Below are 15,471 nucleotides of genomic sequence, written 5' to 3'. Positions count from 1 at the left end.
GATGTGAAAATCCAGCTTTGAGTTCGAAAGCAGCCACTTTATGCAATATAATACCAAAGGTTAGATCCATCATCAGTCTTCCCCTCCTACCACCAATGTAGGTGGAACCAAACTAGATAATGGCTTTTTAAAGCAACAAATTTTGTTTCCATTTTGTTCATTAACTCTTTATTTCGTTTTTTAACTTACTGATGCCCAGTGACTTCCACTTTCAGAACCAGCCATCTCCCAAACATTTCAAAAAAATAAAATTAATTTTTGTCAGCAATGCCTAACTGTTTGATCAATAGCAATTACCTGCTTGCGAGTTCATTCTCAACGATCCACTAAAGAAAAGGTAACATTTTTAGCATTCAAAGCATTCTTCTCATTATCAATTCGTAGTTGCCAGTGGATTGAATTATTAGCTCACCTTCTCAACATTATCATCCATTTCAATTTCCAATTGTATTTCACACAATAAAACAGGGTCGGTTATAAAGATGATGCAAACAATTTGAATGACCATGAAAACATATACATTCATGATTTTTCGTTTAAAGCAACGAAACTCATCCAATAAATTTACTATTACAGTCATACAATCAGAAATCATATACATGTGCAGTAGCAATCACCACAAAGTTATTAATTTAGACTTGCCATTTTCTAAAAGATGCAGTTTTTATATTCATTTTCAATTGGCACCCATTGTTGAACATTAATGTTTCGGCTAAAATTCTTCCATACTAGCTCTTCTGGGCAATTTGTCAAGCATGTAGCATGCAAGCAAAAATTAGAGTATATATAAGAAACAAACTTATAAAAGAACTAATACAACTGAGAAATGAAGCCACAATGAGCACCACTCACAAACAAAACCAAAATGAGCATGATCCAATTACAAATCGGAGAAGAAAGGGATAGAGAGAGACATGGGGATGGGAGAGAGAACTTTACAGTTATCAGAGGAGAGAAAAAGGGAGAAAAAATTTCAAATATGAGAAAGGAAACTTACTCAAGTCGACGACGGTGGTGGTGGGTTGGGGGGGAGCGATATTCGTATGTAGCAACAATATGACTTCCTACACTTTCCTAATGAAAATAAAATGCTCAAACTACATAGTATTTGAAACATATTTTGATAAAAAATAAATAAGTGAATAAATTTAACTTGAATCTAATTCATCTCTACTGTGGTTTTTGTACTTATCTTTGTCAAAATTACATCTTAATTGTTTACATATAAACTTTGCTCAATTGTTTTTTTCCATTTTTTTTTTTTTTTTTTTGAATTGACAAGAAATATACTAACAAGTCCACTTTTTGTTCCTGAAGAGTTCAATTATCATTTCTCAAAAAAAGTTTGCATAGTGGAATAAAGAATTAATAAAATTATTATACATTTTGGTAGGATGGAATTTAAGGATTCAAATAGGAATACAACAGTGCTAAAATATATATATGTATATATGAATACAACATAAGCAATAGGAAATAATAGATGAGCAGAGGAATTATTGAATAACATGCATTCATTAGATGCATATAGTGCAAGTTTGGGTCTCACGGATGATTCTTAGGATTAGTTTTTTACTTTGTGACCGATATCATATTCCCCAGTGAAAAGGCTTGTTCTACACAAAGAAAGAAAAAAACAGATAATATTAAATGTTCCTAATCTGCAACTATTTCCAAGTGAAACTGTTGCAATTCAAATTTGATAAGTTTTTGTCAATGTTTATATTACATTTCCTTCACTAGTATTAATTACATGCTTTTAATTGAGTTTCTGTTTGATGGATACATAACAAGTGAGACCAACAAAAGAAAAGCCATGGTGCTCACTGTCCCATGCTGGTCAATGTAGAAGCCTTTTTTAATTCAAATCACACAATCACCAAATTTCCAAATTCAAATTATAATTATGTATCTGAAAATACGATAACTACTATGTCATTGCTTAAAGATATGTTTCTTAATTGAACTACCAAACACTCAGCTCACTTTTTAAAATTTGCCTCATCATTTTTCTCATAAGCAATTAATGATGTGAAAATGCAGTTTTGAGTTCGAAAGAAGCCGTTTTATGCAATATAATACCAAAGGTTAGATCCATCATCAGTCTTCCCCTCCTAGCACTAATGTAGGTTGAACCAAACTAGATAATGGTTTTTTAAAGCAACAAAATTTGCTTCCATTTTGTTCATTAACTCTTTGTTTCATTTTTTAACTTACTGATGCCCAGTGATTTCCACTTTCAAAACCAGCCATATCACAAACATTTCAAAACAAAAAATAATAATAATAATTAATTTTTCTAACTTGTTTCATCAATAGCAATTACCTGCTTGTGAGTTCATTGTCAACGATCCACTAATGAAAAGGTAACATTTTTAGAATTCAAAGCATTCTTCTCATTATCAATTCCTAGTTCAACAATTACATTATTCATTTCAATTTTCCATTGTATTTTATATAATTGTAAAGATCATGATGCAAACAATTTTAGTTAACACGAAAACATCAGAATATTCCTAACATACATTCAAATATTAGTGTATATAAAAGAAACAAAATTATAAAACGATCTAATACATCTAAGAAACGAAACCACAATGAGCACCACTCACAAACAAAACCAAAATGAGCATGAACCAATTACAAATCTGAGAAGAGAGAGAGAGAGATGGGAGAGAGAACTTTACAGATATCAGAGGAGAGAGAAAGGGAGAAAGGAAACTTACCCAAGTCGCCGTCGTCGCCGAAACACCGAAATTCTAAATCTGCATATATGATCTCTTTTTTTCCCTCGCACACATATGATCAAACAGAGAAATATATTAAAAATAGAATCCATTGAAGCCAAATAGAGAAAAAGAGAAGCGCCGTACGAAGCAATAATCAGTGAGACTTTATTGAGATATCCACAACCTTCTCGTCGGCAATGGAAGACGATGATGCTTGTTTAGAGACCATCGAAACTCCGTTGGTGTTGTCCTATTTAAGCTCAAGGCCAAGCACATTGAAGGCGCGACCGATGTCGCCGGTACCGTCATCTTAGGTTCACAACAGGCCGTCGTAGGTGAGAGTGTGAGACCCTTTTCTCCATCGATAATTCACTAGGTTTGGAAGACTTCGTCGAGAATTGCATTGATATGTTCGTCTGAACTTGACCCTAGGGTTTATGGAGACGACAAGGACAGCCACGTCTCTACTAAGGCCGTCGTCTCTGTTGGCGTCAAATTGTTGGAAGATTCTCTTCACCTTCTCTGATCTGCTGCCTCAGGTTGTCGTTTTTTGATTTTAGGGCTTTCAATTTTAGGGTTTGGGTTTTTTCAAAAGAGCAGTAGATGAGAGAAGAAGATGATGATGTGAGTGTACAATTGGAGCAAACGGGTGGTTTGAATGGGTATTAAGTGACTAGGATTTGCACTTGTGTGACTGATCAATGTTAAAGGTGTGTTTGGGTTTCATGGTTGCATCTCAAATGAGATGAGGGTGAGACAGGGAGAGCGTGTGTGATGGAGAGAGAACGCCATTCTTGGAGATTCATTAATAGGGTTAAATTCATCTTTTGCAATCTCTGATATTTTTTTTTCTTAAATTGCATTTGAAAGATGAGGGTATATATGACATTTCACACAATTAATATATAAAAATGTAGGCTATGTAAAATGACGGTTTTGTCCCATGCTCACTCCCTTATAATTTCTCTCTCTAAAATGACTCTGCGCTATGGCAACTCGAACAAGGTGGTGATGGTTGTTTTGGGCAAAATAAGGATCAAGTGGGATAATGGGTACACATACAAGGCCAGCCCTTTGGCACCCAAATATGAGTTCTGAGATTCCAAAAAAAAAAGAAGTTGAGGTACTGGTTAGGGAAGCAGAGAAGCAATAGAAATGAACCAGCCAATTTTTTTATTTTTATTTTTTTAATTTCTCTCTCCATTAACCCTCAAATCAAACCCCTCTACCAAAAGCCTTTTTTGGTGTGCTGAAGACAAGGCAATTTTCACAAGTCGAGCACGCCGATTCGGATGCCATTGTTTGCACAAAACGGGTACAGTTTTGAATGGGGTTTCTAGTGGTGTATATGTATGTATTAAATGGGATTTGTAGGATGGTGATGGTTGTGGTGGTGAGTAGAGAGACAGAGTGTATAGATGGTAGTGGTGGGTGGGTGGGTGGATTGCAATGTGTATATAAATAAGACATGAGAGAGGAAGAGAGAAATCGCAAAATCACCAACAGCCACCTGCCTCCTGTATCCACCATCATTAACGGCGTCCTAAGCTCGCCGTCCGTCACCGTCGCCAACAGCCACCAAACGAGAATCGGATCTTCTGTTGTGGGTCCGATCTCTCCGACTTCTTCGAGACTCGCTGTTTTAGTGCTCCGACCCGCAGATTCCCTCCAAACAATGGTCGCTGCCGTGGATCCGCGGTGGCAGGGAAACTCAAACTCGTCGTCCTCCACCTCTTCGTCTCCTGAGCGGTACTTCAACTCCAGCGACATCGGCAGCAAACCTTCTAGCCCAGACAACTCCTTTGTGTCCAATTTTGACCAAAAAGTGGTCAAATAGGCTTATTTGCACCTCTCTCTTTTTTTTCTTTTTCTTTTTTTTTTCTTCTTTTTTTTTCGCGCACAAAACCTTTATTGCAGGGAGGCTTTTTTGCACTTAACCCGACAAATCATTAAAATGATGTCTGAAAGTTAAAATTAAAATTTTTCGCCATATAAGCAAGAGGTGTCATTTTAAATAACCCTACTTTGCACATAATTACAAATTTTAACCAAGCAAATACAAGTCACTACTTGCATGGACACTAGGAGCCACCTGCTGTGCTGAGTGCTAACATGTACTTATTCACCAACTATTTTGGTGTAGAATACTTAACCCATTATCCATATCAAAACTTACAAGTCCAATAAAAAAATGTAATAGAAATGAAATTAAGAGCAACAGATGTAATTTCAATAGGAAAGTGAAATGGAATCATGAACTAAAACCTCAACAAGTGAAGAAAAACCACCAGACACATCATATTGATCTAAAATCCCAAATAGATACAAAAGCAGAGCTTAACCTTTTATTTACAATTTTGATCATCTCCTGTAGTATATTCCTCTCAGCAATTTGTAAATGTACAGAATCACCACAGTTCTTCACCATCGTCACCAGAAGCTGCAAAGTAGATATGCCACGCAACTAGTGGATTAGAAAGACGTTCTTGAGCAACAGTTTCCTAAATTTCCTAACGGATAAATTTGAATTATCAAGTTATGTTGCAAGGCAAGTGGCAGCAGACGAACAATTTTGCCTGCCTTTCGCAGAATTCATATAATTAAACTAAATGAATGTAAGTTAAGCTGCATTTCACTACTCAGAAATTTATGATGTGAAAATGCAGATTTGAGTTCAAAAGCAGCCACTTTATGCAATATAATACCAAAGGTTAGATCCATCATCAGTCTTCCCCTCCTAGCACCAATGTAGGTGGAACCAAACTAGATAATGGTTATTTAAAACAACAAATTTTGCTTCCATTTTGTTCACTAACTCTTTATTTCATTTTTTAACTTACTGATGCCCAGTGACTTCCACTTTCAAAACCAGCCATCTCCCAAACAATTCAAAAATTAAAAAACAAAAATTGTCAGCAATGCTAAACTGTTTCATAGGGGCGGAGGGAGGGGTGGGCCAGCAGGGGCCTGGCCCCCCCAAAAAAAAAAAAAAAAAAAATTTATTAGTATACACAAATATATATATATATATATATATATATATTAGTACACTGGCCCCCCACCCCTCTTGCCTTGCCCTAACCCTCTTTTCTTTACCTTCTCCTCCGCTGAGACTGTTTGTAGGAATTGATGAATGCATTGAATTGGTACACTACTTAGCCTCTTGATCTTCACATTTTCCGATTTCTCTCTTCGTTAGACTCTCGAATCATGATTGATTACCTGGTAATTCCAATTTCCACAGAGAACTCACATCCATTATAATTTATTCTGTTATTTTTTCTTTTTCAATTAATACTTCGATAGTGTTTCTGTTTTACGTAGCCGTTTACTGGCCCGTTTGTTCAATATTTTTCGAATCTTGTTTGGTATACAAATTTTACATAGCTATTTCATCAAAGTCTAGGGCAGTAGGGCGTTGTTCACTTGTTCTTAGCGCACAATCTTAATGTTTGCTTTGTTGAATTCATGTATTTTGCCTCTTATTTGTAGTTAAATGACAGCATTAGTCAGCATATATAGATAAAATGAAGGAGTTTAAATGTTTAATCGGACCCACTGTGGGACTTTGAGATTGTTTTGGACTTGTTTCTTGAATTGATTTATTGTCCACTGTCCACAAATCTTCCTTTATTAAATTATTGTCCACTAACCACTGTCCACAAATTTTGGAAGCAATTTTGTTATTTCTCTTACCAACTTTATTATCCACTGTCCACAAATTTTGGAAGCAATTTTGTTATTTCTCTTACCAATTTCTCGATGGTACTGATGTTTATAACTTTTTACATCTCAAGAGTAAAACTGCACAATATTCCGAGGGAAACTATCACGGACTGACACGAAGGCTTTGAAAATCTTAATTGGTACACACTTTTTTCTTCTAAAACTTATCTTTTCCTATTTTTTCTGAAATTCACTTGAAAATAGTCATGTAAGTGTTGCTATATATACAAATTCTAAGCTCACTTCACAGGCGAACAATTTATTTTTTAGACACTGCACAGATGCACAATTGTGGGTGATAACTTTTTTATATTTTAAATTAGTTGTTTTATATGCAATGAGGGTGCAATATTATTTTTACTCAATTATGCTTATTAGGAATTTAGGATTGGTGGTTTAAATTACAATGTAAAACCCTAGGTATTAAAAGTTTATATTTGAATTACCCTCTTTAGGTACATTGTTATACGATGGTGAAGCCAAAAAGAACTATTGATTGTTTTTTTCAAAAAAATGATGTGCCTTCCGTGGCTTCCGCCTCTAATGTCGATGTTTCGGTTCATGATAACCAGCATCATTCAAAATCTCTAAGAGTTAAACATACAAAAGTTGATCTTACCTTTTTAGAACGTGATCCAGGATTACGTCGTCAAATATGGGATTATCCTGTTGACGAACGTGATGAAGTTCAACGAGCTTATATCAAAGCGAAACCATATCAAATTGTGCTTTCAGTATATTCGCTTTCTGGATCGGAAAAGCATCGTCGTCGATTTTAATCATCTTGGTTTAAATTATTTCCTACCTGGTTAGAGTATTCTCCTTCAAAGGATGCTGCATATTGCTTACCTTGCTTTCTTTTTGGAGCGAAACCAACGGGGCATCCTAGAACCAATGCATTTACTAGTGAAGGATTTCAAAGTTGGAAGAAAGTTAATGATGGCAATAGGTGTGCTTTCTTAAATCATGTGGGAGGAAGTCCATGTTCTGCTCATAGCATTGCTGAGAGAGCATGTAAGGACTTAATTAATCAACCTTGTCATATTGATACAGTGATGGTTAGACAAACTTCTGAACAAGTTTCAAATAATCGATTAAGATTGAAGGTCACAATTGATGTGGTCCGATGGCTTACTTATCAAGCTTGTGCTTTTAGAGGGCATGATGAATCCCTTCAATCAAGTAATCGAGGCAATTTCATTGCAATGGTAAAGGCTTTTGCGTCATATAATGATGATGTCGCTAGAACTGTTCTTGAAAATGCTCCAAAAAATGCCAAGTATACCTCGCCACAAATTCAAAAGGAGATTTTGCATATTGTTTCTAGAAAAGTGAGAAGTAAAATTCGTGAAGATATCGGCGATGCCAAGTTTTGTATTCTTGTTGATGAAGCTCGTGATGAATCTAAAAGAGAGCAAATGGCTCTCGTTTTAAGATACGTTGATAAGGATGGTTTTTTACAAGAACGTTTCTTTGATCTTGTGCATATCAAAGATACAACTTCATTGAATTTAAAAAAGGATCTTTGTGCGGTTCTTTCTCACTATAATCTTGATGTTCACAATCTCCGAGGTCAAGGTTATGATGGTGCTAGCAATATGTGTGGTGAATGGAATGGTTTGCTAGCATTATTTCTTAATGATTGTCCTTATGCATATTATGTGCATTGCTTAGCTCATCGACTACAACTAGCATTAGTTGCCGTATCTAGAGAAGTAATCGTTGTCCATCAATTCTTTTCAAACTTGAACTTCATTATCAATAACATCGGAGCTTCTTGCAAACAAACTGATGAATTACATTCCGCTCAAGTTATGGAAATTGCCCATTTGATAGATCTTACTGAACTTGAAACCAGTCGAGGAGCTAATCAGATTGGTAACTTGCAATGACCTGGAGATACTCGTTGTAGTTTGATAAGGTTATATGGTTCAACATGTTCAGTTCTTAACAACCTCATTGAAGATGGATGTAATTACAAGATCCTGGGAGATGCTGATAATGCTTTTAATACTCTTACATCATTTCAGTTTGTGTTTATTTTGCATTTGATAAAAGATATCATGGGAATCACTAATATCCTTTGTCAAACTTTGCAACAAAAAGATCAAGACATCGTAAATGCTATGCAATTGGTTTCGAGTACAAAACAAATCATTCTAAAATTGATAGAAAATGGTTGGAACAAGTTACTTGATATTGTTAAAACATTTTGTGAGTGCCACAATATTGATGTGCCTGATTTGAGTGTTCCTTATACCAAAAAAATTAAAGGTCAGTCACGTCACCCACAAGAGAATATTACACTTGAGCACCACTATCGGATTGATATATTTTATGGCACAATTGATTCACAATTGCAGGAGTTGAATAACAGATTTAGTGAAAAGGTAATGAAACTTGTTACTCTCAGCTCAGTTTTGGATCCTAGAGATGGTTACAAGTTTTTTAACGTTGAAGACATTTGCACACTTGTAGATAAATTTTATCCTCAAGATTTCACGGACCAAGAGAGGATTATGTTGACATTCCAATTGCAACATTATGAGGTTGAAATGCCTGTTCATTCATATTTGAAAAATATGTCAATGATTTCTAAACTATGTAGAGGATTAGTGGAAACAAAGAAGTCAAAAATCTACTTTTTGATTGATAGGTTGATTCGTCTTGTCTTGACTCTTCCCGTTTCCACGGCAACTACAGAAAGGGCATTTTCAACTATGAAACTTGTCAAAACACAACTGCGCAACAGGATGGAGGATGAGTTTCTTGCAGATTACTTGAGTGTCAGTATTGAAAAAGAAATTGCTCAAACTTTTAGTACAGGTTCAATTATAGATGATTTTTCTTCTCTAAAAGATCGTCGAGCTCAGCTTTTGTAGTAGTTGTTTGGTCTTTCAGGTTTCTTTTTATATTTATCTATGCCATATTTGACTAGATATAGACCAGTATTATTTTGTAAACAAATTGGCCAAATTTTGACTAAATATATTTTTGTATGCATCTAATCGATCATGAAGTACTTTTGACTTAAAATATTATAATATACTCGCCCCCCCCCCCCCCCCCCGCGCGCGACATTGAATCCTGCTTGTGAGTTCATTGTCAACAAACCACTAAAAAAAAGGAAAATTTTTTTACCATTCAAAGCATTCTTCTCATTATCAATTCGCAGTTGCCAGTCGACTAAATTATTAGCTCATCTTCTCAACATTTTCATTCATTTCAATTTTCCATTGTATTCTACACAATAAAACAGGGTCGATTGTAAAGATGATGCAAACAATTTTAATTTACATGAAAAAATATACATTCATGATTTTTCATTTAAAGCAACAAACCTCATCCAATAAATTTACTATTACAGACTTTACAGTCATACACAATCAGAAATCGTAGGCATGTGCAGTAGCAATCACCACAAAGTTATTAATTTAGACTTATCAGTTTCTAAAATATGGAGTTTCTATATTCATTTTCAATTGACCCATCATGTTTCAGCTAAAATTCTTCCATACTAGCTCTTCTGGGCAATTTGTCGAGCATATAGCATGAAGCAAAAATTAGTGTATATATTAGAAACAAAACCACAATGAGCACCACTCGCAAACAAAACCAAAATGATCATGAACCAATTACAAATCTGAGAAGAAAGAGAGAGAGACGTGGGGATGGGAGAGAGAACTTTATAGATATCAGATGAGAGAGAGAAACGAAAACTTACCCAAGTCGCCGTCGTCGCCGATACGGTGGTTACCACCCGTCACATAGATAGAGAGGGGTCTCGAGGTTTCTATGGAATGCAGAGATTGCTGATATTTGTCATATGAGAAGACTGGTATTTGAAACATATTTTGATAAAAATAAAAAAAAAAAAAAAAAAACTCATTTATCCTCTATTCCCATACAGATTTACTTATTTTTTTTTTTTTAATTTTTTTAATTTTTTTTTTTGATAAAAAATATACTCACAATTTGATAAATTCATTTTTTTTTTTTTTTTTTTTTTCTATCTAAAAGTTCAATTATCATTTGTCAAGAAATGTGTGCATACAGGCGGAATAAAGAATTAATAAAATTATTATACATTTTGGTAGGATGGAAAGGTTCAAATATGGATACAACAGTGCTAATATATATATATACAACATAAACAATAGGAAAAAATAAATGATTATTGTATGAAAAATATAATAAAACTTCATATTTTCTTTCCATAGACTTGCATTCCAGTTCCAGCTACTACTGCTTTTCTTTAAGAAGAAATTCACAAAATCATGCAATTATCATTCAAAGGTAATTCATTACACTACATAATTTATATCGAGAATAAAATGTATTATTGAATCCCATTTTTAAAGCTAATTGTATCATATAATTTATTGTAAAAAATAATAATCAAAAGTACAAAAGTAAAATGACAATTGTAACATTCCTATTATCGACAGTTAACCGGAGTTTGATACAAAATATTTTACATAAATATAGGACACAAAATGAACCATGTCAACAAAGAAAAAAGAAAAAAGAAAAAAGAAAGGTTATAAAAGTGATTGTTTATGGTCCATAGATTTGTGTTAAAGTTCACGTGTCAGAGCATTTTCACGGTTTGTTAAAATATTCTTTTGTGTAAAATATACACTGCCATTTATGAAGTGAATTTTTTTTTCCATAAAAGGGTTGTGTATTTTACATAACCATTTTACACTGCCAGATCTTTCTCATTCTATTAAAGAATCAACATATATTAAGTAAGTTTATAAAAGTTACATGAGTCTTGGCAAAATACGTGGTTTATTGTTATTGGGAAATATATTTTTACACAAAATGAATAAAACAACCGTTGGAGATAAAATTAAATAATCTAAATTTTTTTGTGTAAATCCATCATGACACATCAGATTTACACAAAAAAAAATATACACAAAAAAAAATATACACAACGATTGGAGATGTTCTTAGACATTCAGAACTTAATTAAAATAATAATAATATAGGTTAACTTTTATGGTAACTGAAAGTACAAATAATTTTCTTCAATTGTAGAAAGAAACTTTACACTTCCAAAAAATTTTCAACCCCTTTTTCCTCTCATTTCCGTCAATTTATAGACGGTTACAACCACTTAGACGGTTACAACCACTCCTTGGCTGAACTTATCCTCTTCCCTTTTGTTTGGGCTTAACTTCTTTCATCATAATATGAGCTTCTGTAATGACTTTCTGGATCTGGGCCCATTCAGCGAGGACTTTCTCCATCTTGGTTACCCATACCCGACCCGTGGTGTCTTCAGTAACTTTTTCGAGGACAGTTTTTTTGCACTTCTCATGTTAATTAAAAAAATACTTTAATAATTGATCGAGTGATATTTTCTCGATTTTTAAAATAGAATGCAGATGATTTAAGTATTCATATCAGCAAAGTGCGAGGATAATTTTAAGACTCTTGAGAATTTAAAAAATCTTTATGAAAGATCCTAAACTTTAAGGATAATTGTAAAGTGGGAGGGTATTTCTAAAGACAATTAAAAGAGCAATATAATATTATAGATATCACTTTCCTTGCAGAAGCAATTAAAATATGAAAAATGATTTTCAAAAGAAAGTTGTAGACTCTCTTACATATGAAAATTATTAAAAATTTACACTGTAGGGGGAAAAATCCTCCTACCAATCAAAACCAATTGTTATTATTTATACATCATCTTATTTTAATTTGTTCATATTAAAAGGATGTAAAATACTTGTTCGTTAATAGTATTATATTATAATTTTATTATATATTTTCATTTTCATAGGTGTTCGTTTAACTCTACAGCACTGCTTGTCCTATTGGGATACCAATAATATATGCAAGTACCACCTAACCAATGAGACAAAAATTGGCCGATAAATACTTTTGATCTACAGAATGCTATATGTATGGTAATAATGCTTCTTTTATTAGTTAGCAAACTTATATAGTATTTATTTGGAATGCAATTCTCCCATTCGAATTTCATTATTAAATAATTGCTTAATTTACCCATTAAAACTTTTCTTTTTTCTTTTTAATTCACAAAGGTTAAAGAGAATTTAAAGAGAAATATGTTCTTCTATATTTGGTATGCAGTAATGAAATGCCAATCATTCATTTATTTGGTATGCAAAGTGAAAATGGTCATTCCATTACCAATTTACTTTTTTTTTTTAAAAATAAAGTTCCCAAAACACCCTCATACTCTATGTCCAAAAACCACCACCACCACCACCACAACCACCGCTAACTTTCACCATCACCACCATTTCCATTGCCTTCCACCACTGTCACTGCCATCGCTACCATTGTTGCCACCTTCAATCACCACACCGCCTCCACCTCCACTGCCTTTAGCCACTTCCACTGTGGTAACTGCCACCACCAACTTCCACCATTACCACTACCACCGCCATTGCCTTTCACCAGTACCACATTCGACCATCGCTACCATCATTGTTGGCACCACCACTACTGTTACCACTTTCTACCACCACTGCATGTTTCCACCACCATAACTTCTTTCCACCACGATCATATCACCTCCGCTTCCACTACCTTCCACCGTCACCAACTTCCATCACCACCACCACCTTCCACCACTGTCATTGCCACCTCCACCTCCACTTCTACCTTCACCTCCACTTCCACCACTACTGCCACATCCACCACCACTGTCATCACATCCGCTTCCACCACTACTGCCACATCCACCACCACCGCCACCGACTTCCCTCACCACCACCACCTTCTATCATCGCCGCCACCACTTCCACTACCACTGACTTCCACCATAACTACTGCCTTCTACCCCCACCACCACCATTGTAATCTTCCACCACCGTCACCTCCACTGCCTTCCACCACCATCACCTCTACTGCCTTCCACCACCACCACTTACATCACTATCGTCTTCTACCACCATCACACCACTACCTTTCACTATCATCACTTAGCCATTGATGTCTTCCACCATTACCACCACTGCCACCGCCATTACCATTGCCTTCTATAAACACCCTATTGCATTTCACCACCACCGTTGTCACCTTCCAACACCACCACCTACACCACTACCGCTTTCCACCTCCACCACAATCAACCACGGCTGCCATTTTTTGGATATTTCAATTTTAAATTCATTCATTTCTAAATTTTACATTAGTCCATTCTTACATATTCTGTGATACCCCTCGATTCTAGAGCCATGGGTGATCAGGTCCGAGCACAGATCCGAGGGATACCAAATAATTAATATGTAAATAAGCACAGAATACAAATCGAATTAATAAGAAATAAATAATTAAAGGCTGGAAGAATTCTAATTAAAAATCCTTAAAATAATAATGTTAAAATCCATTAATCCAAAACCTCCATTTAAATAACAACTCGGGAATCCATCCTATGGACCCCTAATAATGTTCAAAATTGAAACAGAAACAACTGAAATAAAATTTAAAATCAATCATGGGAAGTAGTCCTACGTAGTCGAAGGAATGAATGTTTCTATTTGCTCTGCACGACCAAGCTCTAACCCTGGAACTGACGAGCACCTGAAAAATAAGAGAGTGGGTCAGGCCCACATGCAAGTCCTATTCTACTCCGATCCATACATAAACCCGATACGCAGATACATTCTAGATAAACTCAACAATATCTAGAGTAGTCCATATATGTATAAGTACACACTATAGGACGCTCACTAGTCCAATAGGTCTGTCTCAGCCTGAGTAGAGATACCATGCAAATCGCACATAATGTGGTCATGTGTACCTAGTCCTACCAGGGAACAACACCTCTATCCAGCTATCCATCCTAGGCGATATACGCACCCTAACCAAGGTCCTGAGACTCAAGCTCATACCATGACACCATAATATAGATATATAAAGTCCGTTCCAAGTGTGTCATTCAAAAGGTTTATTGACCTAACACCTAATTATAAGTAGAACTTAACTTTTGTAGTTAATCTATCTTATTTCCATATAGGTAGGACTTAGTACTAAAACTAATCCATCCCTAGAATAGGTAGGTCTTAGTGTTCTGAACTAAGCCATTCCTATTATTCCACCATCCCATACCGATGCATAAACATCCATGTAATACGACTTAACTTTTTATAATTAATCCCACTCACCCCAAATTAGGTAGGATTTAGTGTTTTAGTTAATCCGTCCCTAGTATGCCACCGTTCCATACCGGTGCATACAATCCTCTAAACAACATACTTGTTAAGACAGTAATTGTTATTTATCAACCATTAACCAGGATATGCATAAATACAGTTCAATATATATATTAGGGCATTAAGCATTCATGACAGAACCTAAAAATCACCTTCCGAATATTTAAATTGCTAACATGAGTTATAGCATTTAAATCCTCCACATAATCTATAAATTGACACAATTAACAGAATATATATACCAATTTATTTCAAACCAAGCATAGATGATTTCAAGAGGTTACTATGCTTATAACTGTGTTTAAACATAATTAAACAGTATAAGATTATATACAACAGAAGCTTTAAAACCTAGCACGTAAGTTAATTAACCACAACAGTGTGCCGTCTACAAGTTTTTCCCAAAATCCATCTCGCTCAATTCCTTAATCCAATTATGAATTAATGTTTTCCCATACTGTTACAAGTCTATTACAGTCCCATACACCATTTAAAATAGTTTAAACCAACCGAGAAAAACCTATTCAGTCCAAACAGCCCCTAAGTACCAAAACTGGACCATTTAAAGTGAGAGCAGGCTCACTTAAACTTTCGAGCCTGCTCTAATTCACCTAGAGCCAGCTCTAGGACCTTAAGAGCCGGCTCCAAGGCATCAAGAGCCGGCTCCACTTCTTTGGGAGCTGGCTCTAAGGGTTTTGGGAGCTTGCTCTCCCTCCCTTAGCAGCCGTTGTCCGTTTTCCCTTTGTCTTTTTCAACTCTGGTGATTTCCAGGACTCTGTAATGTGTTTAAATCCTTGTTCCAATGTTCATTTATC

General features: G+C 35.1%; 1 protein-coding gene and 1 long non-coding RNA gene across 2 annotated transcripts; one reads left to right on the top strand and one right to left on the bottom strand.

The window, feature by feature from the left end:
* Positions 1-758: 758 nt before the first annotated feature.
* LOC132295563 (uncharacterized) lies at positions 759-4,773 on the bottom strand. The gene is made up of 2 exons (XR_009478542.1): positions 2,914-4,773; positions 759-2,790 (listed from the first exon to the last, which is right to left on the bottom strand). It is a non-coding gene; the product is annotated as an uncharacterized LOC132295563 (long non-coding RNA).
* Positions 4,774-7,510: 2,737 nt separating this feature from the next.
* Positions 7,511-9,337, top strand: LOC132296617 (uncharacterized). Its single transcript, XM_059794802.1, has 2 exons — positions 7,511-8,333; positions 8,400-9,337. The coding sequence occupies exons 1-2, from the start codon at positions 7,511-7,513 to the stop codon at positions 9,335-9,337; spliced, it is 1,761 nt and encodes a 586-aa protein (XP_059650785.1).
* The last annotated feature ends 6,134 nt before the right edge of the window (positions 9,338-15,471 follow it).

Source organism: Cornus florida, unplaced genomic scaffold (genome assembly GCF_030987335.1).
Source record: "Cornus florida cultivar Cherokee Brave unplaced genomic scaffold, ASM3098733v1 CherokeeBrave_3.0.0_Hap2_Chr02, whole genome shotgun sequence".
Classification (NCBI taxonomy): Eukaryota; Viridiplantae; Streptophyta; class Magnoliopsida; order Cornales; family Cornaceae; genus Cornus; species Cornus florida.
Note: the sequence above shows the minus strand (reverse complement) of the source record. Positions and strands in the feature narration are given on the sequence as shown.